Source organism: the organism of the source record quoted next, unplaced genomic scaffold, assembly GCF_019419815.1.
Source record: "Pyrus x bretschneideri cultivar Hongxiangsu unplaced genomic scaffold, Pyrus_bretschneideri_v1 Contig12, whole genome shotgun sequence".
Taxonomy (NCBI): domain Eukaryota; kingdom Viridiplantae; phylum Streptophyta; class Magnoliopsida; order Rosales; family Rosaceae; genus Pyrus; species Pyrus x bretschneideri.
Window position 1 is genome coordinate 1,804,787 of NW_025999413.1, and position 11,844 is coordinate 1,816,630.

The 11,844-nt window shown below is 37.9% G+C and overlaps 2 protein-coding genes and 1 pseudogene across 3 annotated transcripts; 2 read left to right on the forward strand and 1 right to left on the reverse strand.

Moving 5' to 3' along the window:
* Positions 1-1,004: 1,004 nt before the first annotated feature.
* Positions 1,005-2,574, forward strand: LOC103926914 (uncharacterized protein At4g28440). Of its 2 annotated transcripts, none has more exons than XM_018642522.2 (3): positions 1,005-1,140; positions 1,625-1,863; positions 2,005-2,574. In XM_018642522.2, exons 2-3 carry the CDS (start codon positions 1,641-1,643, stop codon positions 2,223-2,225), a joined length of 444 nt encoding a protein of 147 aa, XP_018498038.1. In that variant the 5' UTR covers positions 1,005-1,140; positions 1,625-1,640; the 3' UTR covers positions 2,226-2,574. The 2 variants fall into 2 exon arrangements, with proteins under 2 accessions (XP_018498038.1, XP_048433819.1); XM_048577862.1 differs by having other exon boundaries at positions 1,140-1,266.
* Positions 2,575-2,634: 60 nt separating this feature from the next.
* On the reverse strand, positions 2,635-4,011 carry LOC103926979 (annotated as a pseudogene).
* Positions 4,012-4,734: 723 nt separating this feature from the next.
* LOC103926913 (deoxynucleoside triphosphate triphosphohydrolase SAMHD1 homolog) lies at positions 4,735-9,500 on the forward strand. Its single transcript, XM_009335785.3, is given in 20 exon segments — positions 4,735-5,121; positions 5,476-5,513; positions 5,599-5,621; positions 5,901-6,007; positions 6,099-6,150; positions 6,232-6,316; positions 6,481-6,571; positions 6,751-6,789; positions 6,896-6,963; positions 7,082-7,103; positions 7,105-7,145; positions 7,434-7,489; positions 7,571-7,644; positions 7,725-7,817; positions 7,905-8,006; positions 8,105-8,185; positions 8,284-8,375; positions 8,512-8,527; positions 8,872-8,982; positions 9,083-9,500. Coding segments are annotated over 20 exon segments (1,419 nt in total). The 5' UTR covers positions 4,735-5,001; the 3' UTR covers positions 9,191-9,500.
* The last annotated feature ends 2,344 nt before the right edge of the window (positions 9,501-11,844 follow it).

The following is an 11,844-nucleotide window of genomic DNA, read 5'->3' on the forward strand; positions in this document are numbered from 1 at the left end:
AAGAAAGCGATGTCTCTTCCGCTCAAGAACTCTTCCAGGCCTTTGTTGCTCAATCTCAGGGTCCTCTCCTTCCTACACCACAATACTATTCCTTTCCCCAAGCTTATGCTGATGCTCATTTTCATGCTCCTCCCAAATTTTAGAACAATCGTGGCAAAGGATAATTTCAGCGCAACAATCATGGTAATTACTCCAAGAACTTCAACAATTCTCCTTACATCAAGGTTTATGGTTCAAGAAAGTCTCCTTACATCTCACAGCTTTTTCAGACGATGATTGGGCCAATTGCATCTTTGACAGAAGATCTACAAGGGGTTATTGTGTGTATTTGGGTAATAACTTGATTAGCTAGAGTGCAAAGAAGCAACACACTGTTGCTCGATCCTCTACAGAAACTGAATATCACTCTCTCGCCCACACTGTTGCAGAATTGACATGGATCTGCAAAATCTTTAAAGATATCACCTTCCCACTTAGACAGGTTCCTCAACTTTGGTGTGACAATGTCTCGGCAATCTCTTTGGCATCTAATCATGTGTTTCATGCTCGTACGAAACACGTGGAAATTGATTATCATTATATTAGAGAACTTGTCTTAGCCAGTTTGATTCGAATTCAGTATGTTAGTACTCAACATCAAATTGTAGATATTCACACCAAGGCACTTTCCAAGGACAAATTCAAGTTGTTACAGTCCAAGCTATCTCTCGGGTCTCCTTCGTCTAGCTTGAGGGAGGGTAAAAGGACACCTCATACTTATATATTTTCTGTTTGTTGTGACAGCTGTAAATTGGTTACAACTATTTTGTAACTAATCACTGTGTTAGTGGTTAATCTAGTGTTATTAGTCACTAAACTTGTTTAGCAAAGTGTATATAGACTCAGTTGTAATAACTTCCCCATTAAGAAATGAAATACAGAAAGCATTCTTTCTATCTCATTGATCATGACGACGTGTACGAGCAAGATTTGTTCATGAAAAAGTGGAAGATCAAACGGCCGTTGGTCCAGTAACCTTTCGTTTCAAAAGGCGATTTCGACGGTCTTCAAATACCTCCACCACACGCTTGCTCTCACCACTGTAAAAAACCACAAACAGATTAATCTCTCTCTCCCTTTCCCTCTCTCTCTCTCTAAACGGTAATCCCAAAACTGAATCCTGTCTACAATTTCTTCATTTTATAGTATTAAAGATTCTGAGTTGTTGTTTCAAGGATCAGATATTGTTTTTGAGAACCAAAAAACCATCTGAAAAGAGAAAGAAAGGTTCCTGCTTTTTGCTTTTTTAGCTGCTGATATGTATATGTGTGTGATATATATATATATATATATATAGACACACACATATATATTTAATTTCCATTTATTTTCTGTTTTGTTTTCATCAAGTGCGTGACTAATCGTGTAATTTGTGACTAATTACAATGATAAATGTTGCATCTTTATGAACATTTGTGACTAATTGAATTCGGGACGTTTTGTTCTTTCAGATGTTATGAAACTTTCTTGTATCTTGTGGCAAATGTGGTTAAATTCGAGTACTAGATTCATGTTTGTATTTGGTTAAGATTTTTTGACGTTGTTTCGGATTGTTGACGTGTTTCTCTTTGTCGGGTAATCGTAGAGTTTTTTTGTTAGAAATGGCGGAAACAAAACCGGCAAAGAGGAAGCCTGTATTCAAGAAGGTTGATCAGCTGAAACCGGACACCAAGGGACATACCTTGGTTGTGAAGGTTGTTAGTGTGAAGATGGTATTGCAGAAGGCCCGTCCTGATGGAATCCGAGTTCGTCAGATGAGGATCGCGGAATGCTTGGTTGGAGACGAAACCGGAACCATCATTTTCACTGCCAGAAATGACCAAGGTAGTGCCTTTAATAAGACATTGATCTTGATCTTGTTCTTGGTTTTCTGTTGACGACATGTTTTAACTTTTGTTGTTGTTGGGTTGCACAGATTTTAGATGAGTTTTGTTCTTACTATGTCTTGGCCTTTCTTATGGACAGTTGATTTGATGACAACTGGTGCCACGGTGATCCTGCGCAACGCAAAAATAGACATGTTCAAGGGTTCTATGAGGCTTGCTGTGGACAAATGGGGTCGAGTTGAAGTAACCGAACCCGCCAGCTTCTCTGTTAAGGAAGATAATAACTTATCGCTGGTGGAATATGAGCTGATTAATGTTAATGAACTGGCTAATCCTGGTGCCAGTCAAGTGGTTTGCTGAAAAGTGACCTTCGCTAGCGCGTTTCACATCCCCGCTCAGTTCTTGGAAACAGAATTTCAATCAGTATAAAGATATGAATTCTCTGGTTAATGAGGTGGTACATTGATATGTAGTTTTTCTCAGTGCCTGCCTAAGAAAGTTTCTTGTTTAGCAGATGTCACGGAGCTATTTCTATGGGACTCTACTTGTATGAGGGGCGCCATTGCAACTCTGGCCTACTGCACAGCCGGTAACTCCAGTCAAATAGTGTGTAAAAGGAACTTGCTTGCTTTTCTTTGATTTGTATTAGGCTATGAGCTGTTGCTGTCATGAGATTATCATATTGTATGCAAGTGGAGTTTTAGCCCTACGTGTTTTTCGTCGTGGAATTATCTCTTCTATCCCCTACCAACAAAAGTATGCAGTTGGATGGCAAATCTTCGGTTGATTAGTTGTTTCGCTAATTAGTTGTTTCGTAAACTTACACTATCATTCAAACTTTGAAACAAAAACTGCGAATCCGTGCTTACAAGTTACGAGTTAGGAGAAGCACTTCGATCAAGTGTCTCTATCCCTATTTTGTTGAAGGAACTGGAGGTCCTTCTGCATTTGAACAGCTTAATTCGACAGGGGCTTTGGCTCTCGAACACTGCCGTCAGTACTGCCTTCGGCTACTTTCTGTGCCTTTTCGTTAATAATCCGTTGTAGCTCAGACCGCTCAACGGATGGATAAACCGCCCTAAGCATTACATTTAGAAGTCTCTCGTCTTCTTCTTCCATCGGATCCTTCCCAAAGCAACAGAGGTAAATCCCTTCAAGGGCTTTCTCAACCCGAATCTCCATTGGGATAATCGGCGTAGGCGCCTTTAGTTTCGCCCGTAAAATTTCAGCCACGCACAAGTAAATGATCAAAAACTTGGACCAACCAAACCAACCTCTTTTGCCTCGTTGATCAGGGAAATGAAATTCTGCTCTTCGAACTCGATATCATTTGAAACACGCAGCCTCGCCGCCCCTTCTAAAATCTCCTCGGATTTCAGAAGACCGGCACCAATGGCTGCTACGCAACAGCACATTAGAACATACAGAGGATCCCCTGCCTAGACAAAACAACAAAATCTAGCTCATAATTCATCCATTTTGCAAATTCCATCTCAAAAACACAAAAAATGCTTCGGTAAAATGTGCTTTTTGCCAACCAAAAGCACCGCAGAAAACTTGTAAGTGCTTATGGGTGAAGAAGAGCTTTTTTACAAAAGTATTGGCAAGTGTTTCTTCATGAGACTTGCATTTTTATTGAAAAAATTGATGTGAGCCAAAGTGCTTTTTAAATAAGCATTTCTAAACAGGCGTTAAAGATTCGATCTTTACCCGGCCTCGTCGATCTTGGAACTCATAAAAAACTCTAGAATCATCAGTAGTGCACTTCTTCCCCACCGGCCTCCGAAACTCTGCGAAATCAACCGTGTCTCCGCCGAGGCCGCCTTCGTCGCTGAGAATCCTCGCTATCAACCCGACCTGGCGAAGCTGGAGATGGAATTTGGATTGTCCATGTAGGCTTTAACAGAGAAGAATCTACTTGAGCTTGGAGCTTTGGAGTTCTTGTGTCTCGTGGGGTCGCCATAGATTTGGCCGAGGTATAGTAGAGATGGCGAAATGGGGTGGTTGGAAGGGTTGCTGAGGTGGTGGTTTGCGGCGGTGGAGAGCTGGGGAGTGTAGTTGGATTTGATAGAAGGGGAAGTGGATGACATAACCACCATGGTTGCAGAAGTGGAAGTTAATCTCGTTGGTGGTGGATCGGCCTCCCGTTTACATACGTTATCTTATCCGATATTTGGAGTGCGGCCCGTTAAGAAGTATGGTCTGAGCCTATGGAAAAGGCCCATCAGTCTCAACTTTCTTTGTATCTAAGATTGGGCCAAACTGCATAGTTTCGCTACGGATGGCCAACCATTCAACGTTTAAAATATCCACGAAATTAAATATATATTTTTTTTGAAATATTCAAAAATGAAAGAAATCAATGAATATCGAAGATTCTTACCAATTCATTACATAAATTTTGCTGGCAAATTTCAAACATTTGATTTTTTATTGAGAAATTTTTCTCTAATTTCGACTAAATCCGAATGAGTTGGTATACCTTTTCCATTACAAATTTTCATATTTTTCGTCTAAGGCAATTGATGTTGTTATAGATATCAATACATCTATCAGTATTTCTGTAAATTTGTATATGGATATTAGCACCTATATAAATATTTTAAACATCACTAAACGCATCGGTCTCTAATTTCAACTGACACTGTCGGAGTTGTACAGTTCGACAAAATCTTTCTATTTATGATCGAGTTAGTGGATTAACTGCCAACTGTCACCCACCACGACTATCACCTGACATTTCGATCTATGTAAATTGCTCTCCCAATGAATTTGATCCCCTGACTCAACGATTCACCGCAGACCAAACTAGCCCTAGAATTAAAAATTAAAGAAAAACAAAGACAAAAAACACTCTTCATCCGGCATTAATAAAAGTGTGAGAATTTGGCGGCACCACACCCTCCCCCACTTACTTGGCTACACCCCACCCGCCTCGTCTTGTTCCCTTCTCGTTTTTGTCTCTCCATATCCCTGCCCTAATTTCTCGGAATTTAAGCTTGTAATTATCTCGTCTTAATCGCTAATCGGATGTGATTAACTATAAAGTACGTTTCTTTCTTTTATCTCCGACCTTATTTCTCTGCTTCCGCGCCGATTTCTGTGTCTGCGAAATCCATCACTGCTGCTGCAAGCAATGGGGGCGTACAACAACGACCGCGTTTTTTCGCCGATGTGCAGCTTCGCCTCCTCCCAAGACTTCCGTCTCTCGAAGCACGTGCACGACAGTGTCCATGGCAACATTTACCTCGACGCGGTAACTCTCTCTGAGGCCCCCATTGAGTTTTTTACTGTGCCTTTTGCTAGTAATTTTTGTACCTTTTTTGGCGCATGCAGTTGTATTTTCGTTTACAACTAATGGGTTTTTGATTTTTTGACTTGTAAATTGAAAAGGAGTAATTGTTGCTTGCCATTGTTGTCAAAGTTTTGAAATTTATGAATGGCCAAGTGTTTTTTACCGTATTTTGTATGGAAAATGGGTAATTGTTTACTGTTTTTTTCAGTTATGGATGGAAAAGGGGTAATTTTGATTTGGCATTGACGCATTGTTGTTACAGTTCTGAAATTTATGTTGAATGAAGTGTTTTTACTGTGTTTTTTATGGTTGCAGCTTTCGTTGAAGTTCATCGATACCGAGGAGTTTCAGAGGTAAGTTGGAATTTGTGTATTACGAAGTCAAATGAAATTTGTGTTTGTTGTTTGCTGTGAATTTAATGATTTCATGGCATTTCAGGCTTCGGGAGTTGAAACAACTCGGTGAGTTTTATGCACCGTTCGATTATATAGTATATTCTTTAACAATGAGTTTAAACCTTTTCATTGTAAAACGTTGAAGTAGTTGATATCCGTGGACAGTTTTGCAATCCAAGGTTTTATTTTAGTTTTTGCTTAAGATGCACGATTCAATGTGGATGTGGCTTCAGAATTTTTTTGATTAGAATATGATATGTTTTAATTGTTCTTGTATTGAGTAACGTTTCAGAGTGTTGGCATTGTGTAAATGAAGTTCTGTATGTCATTGTGTCGACGTTTCAGGAGTGGCACACATGGTTTATCCAGGGGCTACACATTCCAGGTTTGAGCATTCACTTGGTGTCTATTGGCTTGCCGGTGAAGCTGCTCAGAGGCTTAAAAATTATCAGGTAGAAATCTGTAGTCTAATATCATTGAGGACTGGTAATTACATATAATGTCAAAGATTCGTCATTTTCATATATGCTTGCATCCTTACAGGGTTTGGAGCTGGATATTGACCACTTTGATCTCCAGACAGTAAAAATTGCAGGTGATTTTAGTTGTTTCTAGCGTATTGTCCCTTCGTTGTGTCATCTGATAAAAAAATATATATATATCGTTTAATTTACAGGACTTCTGCATGATGTTGGCCATGGGCCTTTCAGTCACTTGTTTGAACGTGAATTTCTTCCCCAGGTTCGGAGTGGTTCCCATTGGTATGTTTTACATCCATTTAAACTTTCTTTTATGGTTGAATGCCCGCTCTTTGAGATTTCGTTTCCCATCACGAAAAGAGTTAGAAAGGAAAAAAAAACCCTATACTTGGAATGTATGCTTTAGAAGTTTGTCTCCTTGATATAGTGAAAATTCTGTGTATTAGGTCACATGAAGACATGTCAGTGAAGATGGTTGACCACATTGTTAATCAGCATCATATTGAGATCGACTCTGAGATGGTTAAAAGAGTTAAGGTTGGTAATCTATTGCCCGATAGGACTTGTTACAGATGCATTATATTATTTGAAGTTCTCTCTCTAGCCAGCTCCAGACTTTATTAGACAATGAAATTTAAACAGTACTCGAGTTACGGCAAGGATATAAATTAGGTTTTCTGTTCCTATTGTTGCTAAAAAAAATTCCCGGTTGACAGGAGATGATACTGGCCAGCTCTGAATTTGCAGTGCCTAAGGTAAGATTCTTCAAAATCAGCATTAGTATAATATTTATGTATTTTAGATTTTGTTGTCATTTTATTTGACCCAACCTTTCTCTATGTTCTTTTAAACTTTTATTAGAGCTCAAGAGAGAAGCCTTTTTTGTATGAAATTGTTGCAAATGGCCGTAATGGAATTGATGTGGACAAGTAAGTGAGACTCAAGGTTTTTTTGATGTGGTATTACTCATTTGTACTTCATTTTAATGCATGTTTATGTAACTTTCTTACTGGAATCTAATGCTATGGAGATATTTATCATTAATAGGTTTGATTATATTCTTCGTGACTGCCTGCAATTGTGGGCTGGGATTGAACTTTGAGTATCAAAGGTTTCTTTCTGATCTTAAAGTTCACTTTGATGCATCTTATTATTCTTTTCTTCTTTTTTTTTTAAAGAAACAATAGCTTTTTATTAAAATAATAGAAGGAATTACAAGCGGATAAGAAATCCACCAACTAGAAAAACTAGCTAAGACCTTTCAAGTAGGACTACTTTACTAGGAACTAAGCTGAACCAAATTCATTTTACGGCTGCTTATCAAGTGAAGGAAAGATGAATACATGGGTGATATATTGGTGATCTGTTCTATCATCATATTTTTTTCCCCCTCTTGCAGATTAATGGAGACAATGCGGGTTCTGGATGATGAAATATGCTATCGTGCCAAAGATTGTTAGTATTTTGTCAAATTCATTTATCAGATTAGTTTTGTATTTTCGGTTTCTACATGCTAATGGTTGCCTAAATTTCTAGATCTTACCATCCACAAGTTATTTGCTACCCGTGCTGATTTGTATCGAACAGTTTATACACATCCGAAAGTAAAGGTATAGACTAAATAGTTTCTTGAGCATCCCCAGTACAGATGAGTTCAGTGTTTGAATCTGACAAAGAACTGCTTTTGTAGGCTATAGAGCTTATGGTGGTTGATGCCCTAGTGAAAGCAAATGATTTTCTTGACATTGCGTCACGGATTGAGGATCCCTCACAGTACTGGAAGGTATCAGGAGCATTTTACTACATTTTATTTCATTTTTATTATTGCCCTGATTCTTAGAATGCTATGCTTGAAATGATTCAAATGCAGTTAGATGACACCATAATTAGAACTATTGAGACAGCTCCAAACAAAGAACTAAAGGAAGCTAGGGACTTAATCCTACGCATTAGGAGGAGAAATCTTTATCAGGTAAGTTTTTGCTGGTCACTACTTTTCTGAACACCGTGAATAATCTGAGAAAGTTTACTTATGGGTCTCTATTGTGGTTTGATAATGTTTGGTGGCAGTTTTGCAACGAGTATTCTGTACCCAAGGAAAAAATGGAGCATTTCAAAAATGTCACCGCTCAAGATATTGTTTGTTCTCAGGTTGCGACAACCAGTCCTTTCCATTTCAGTGCATGCGTGTGTGTCTCTTCATTGCTAAAAATTGTCTCACTACTAACGCCATGTTACTTTTTTCACAGAAAAATGGAGGAGTGACATTGAAAGAGGAGGATGTCGCTGTTAGCAACGTCAGGATTGATTTGACTCGTGGGAGACATAATCCTCTTGAAAGGTACTTGAGGATGCTCTCCCTTTTTTGGTTTGATGAGAATGTCCTTTAAAAGGCCATTGGTTCTATATTTCGGTGCAACTGTTATTAAGCATCAAATGACCCTTTTTTCTCTTATTAATGCATGTACCTCTTCCAGTATAAGCTTTTTCCAGGTACGTCTCTTAAACCCATGCAGTAGTCTTTTGTATCTAAACCCTTTATACGGATACATAATTCAGATGAAATAGTCATTAATTTTGATATCGGAGAGCCGACAGAAATGAAACGAAAAGAGAAACAATTTGAGACTCGTTGAAAATGAAAGGAATGTAGACTATTTCAGACTTGTGGAATTGAAACTTGTTAAATGACACATCTTTACCTAGTCAGGAAGAAACAAAATTTGTGTGTTAATAAACAAGTGATAGCTGTAGGATGCAGATAGGCGAAAATTCAGTTCTTTTCTATGGTTGGTCTTTGGTGCGTCACTGAAAACAAGTTTGATGTATCTGTTCAGGATTACGATAGCCATGAAAAATTCACCATACGCGATGATCGTATTAGTCACTTGCTGCCGACATCATATCAAGATATGATTGTGCGTGTGTACTCCAAAAAGCCTGAGCTGGTCTGTCAAATTAAACATTACCACAGTTTGATCACTGGCTTTATCTTCTCCCTTACCGTCTTTGACTAAACATATTCATATTCTCCAACACAATGTACAGGTCGGAGCAATCTCTGAGGCTTTTGAGAACTTTCAGCTAAAAACATACGGGATCAAGGCACAGATACATGCAACACCAGAGAAAAAGAAGCGTCGTATCTTAGCATGATGGAGGCGCCGCCATTTATATGATTACGCCGTTATCTAGTAAGCCGGAATTCAGACTTGGATCAATTTGGATATTTTTTGTATAGGTATGGCCGTTATCAATTAGTCGACTGGGAATATACCACACTACAAGGTGCAACTTTTGTATACCATTCACTTATATTAGTGAAACGGCCTCAGCTGTAAGCTTCTGAAAGGTGTTAGGTCTAAGTTCTCCTTCTTTTTGACAAATGTGTTGATGGTCGGCGTGTATTATAATCATATAATTATATCTTTCTGAAGTATTTATGTCACGGGAATGATTTAGGGTCTGTTTGGGACTTCTTATGTTAGAAGCATTTTTGTTCGTAAGTGTTTTTATTAGAAGTGCTTTTATTAGGTGCTTACAGCAATCATAGCCAGAAAACACTTATAGCCCCTATAGAAGCATTTCCAAACATGCCCACCAGTGGCAAGTGGCCATTTTCCATAGTGATGGATGGGTGTTGAGCCCTTATATGACAGTGTGGATTCAAATTCCGTGGGTGGCTAATCTAAGAAAATCTATCGTTTGACAAAAAAAAAAAAAAAAGGGTGGTGCTATCCATACATCTATTTTTATCTCTCACGCACCGTTCTCAATTTTTACCGTCGGATTGAATGAATTGAAGAAGATCAATGGATAAAGTTTAACAAGGGCGGGTGAGAGGTAAAAAAGGGCGTGTGAATAATACTACCAAAAAAAAAACAAGAAAATTAATGAATTTGGCTTGAAAACTTTAAGTTTTAATGATAATAATAAAATAAAGGGTAAAGTGAATACTACCATGATTGATTTTTTAGTGTAAAAATATGATTTTTCGTTAAAATAAACAGTACCGGAAGTTTTTTTTTTAAATTCCATAAAAAAACATGCCCGCCGTTGTTTAAATGCAGAGAAAAATCTGAACATTTTAGGGTTGGGATGGAACCTTTGGTCGGCAGGGTGCTTGAATATCACGGGCCTTTTCTCTTAGTATCCAAGAAGTCTGTCTCCTCCCGTGAACCCCTTGACCGACTAAAATACCAGTCTCTGCTGCTTTTGTTGCCCAATTAAGTCAAAAAGTGAAGGCTGTCACATGTATTGTGTTGATGTTCATGGGAAAAGCTAACTCCGAAATTACCGTTTTGTTTTTATTGAGCCAAAGATAAGGTCTTTTCACCTGGGAATCTGCTACTATTCTACTTTTTTTTTTAACAAATATGCCCTGATAATCCAATTTTTCTGGTTATCAGGGCACATTATCTGCTGCTATTGTCCTAAAGAAAAATTGCTAATAACCAATGTTAATAAAGTTTAAGAATTCTTCATTGAGTGCATGGTTGTCTTATTAGAGAAGATATTTGGTAGGGTAGCTCTCATATTGAATGAGACCGTGTGAAGCTGGATGAGACCAACATAATAGATACTTCACAAATAACGTGGTTAGACATTCCTACTAACAAGCACTGAGGGTTGGACCAAAAAAAGGGGAGTGGGTGTAGTTTGAGAACAAAGTAATTCTAGGACTAATTGGGTTAATCAAGATCATTCACGCTTGTCGATCTACAAAATATAGACAACTAAATTAATTTGTGCGCGTTAACAACTGATCGTAACATTCCGTTTGAGAACGAATAATAAGTTGCTCATTATCTCATTAGGTCAAATTCTAACATGATAATGTCCACTATTGCTAAAGGCCCTTTACTTTTTGTCATGATTCAAAGTACTCTCAATGATAAACCAAAGCCTTGACCAAAACAAAACTGAGAAACCAAACCTTCCATATATGAACCAAATATGTTCCCAACCATGCAACAGAACATCCTCAATTTGGCATAGACATTGCCTGGAGTCTGGACCACACAACCGAAATCCTCTTTTCTTCCACTCTAACAAAAAAACCATATTTTTATATATAAAATCTTTGCCAACCCTAACCAAATTTGAGAGGTAATAATTTAATTTGGGATTCCACACTCCCACCACAAGACCATACCCTTTTTTTGTATAAATGGAGAAGCAAAACAAACAAAGGAATTGATGGTTGTATGGTGGGGATTATTAGGGCACCATCTGCCTTTTCCATATGTCTTTTGGCTTAAGCACCATATGCCTTTAAAATGTGTTTTTCTGTCTTTGGCTTAGCCTATGATGTACAATTTTAACCAAATAGGAATTTTTCAGTGTGTCAAGATCAGGTCATGGTACAACAAATATCATAATATAAGTGTTTAGATACTTAAATTATGATACTAAGTGTACTGGACCGTGTTCCCAGCACACTGAAAAATAACAAAAAATGCTACCAAGTATAAGAAGAATACTAAACCGCACTATTTAAGAATAATCACTTAAACATGCTTTTATAAACCAAATTAGTATTCACTTACTAATAAAACTTGCACATAAATCCACAGATTATGGCATGGTCTGGGAGAGAGTTTGATGTGTAGCTGGAGATATATTTCTTTTATAAACAGCTCTAAACACGTATGCGATTATATTTAGGAATCTCTCAAGAACAAGATAGATCAGAATCGATCTTTTTAAGATAAGATAAGAGAAAATCTTGCGTTTAATAACTTGACCATGTAATTTGTATGACATCTTTCATCAAAACGTAAGAACTTAAGTGTTTCTTTTTAATTTTA

What these genes read in the sequence shown, in the direction of transcription:
- LOC103926914 (XM_018642522.2), top strand. Translation starts at nt 1,641, where the DNA reads ATGGCGGAAACAAAACCGGCAAAGAGGAAGCCTGTATTCAAGAAGGTT. An exon ending in CACTGCCAGAAATGACCAAG is followed by an intron (nt 1,864 to 2,004) that starts GTAGTGCCTTTA and finishes TCTTATGGACAG; the next exon opens with TTGATTTGATGACAACTGGT.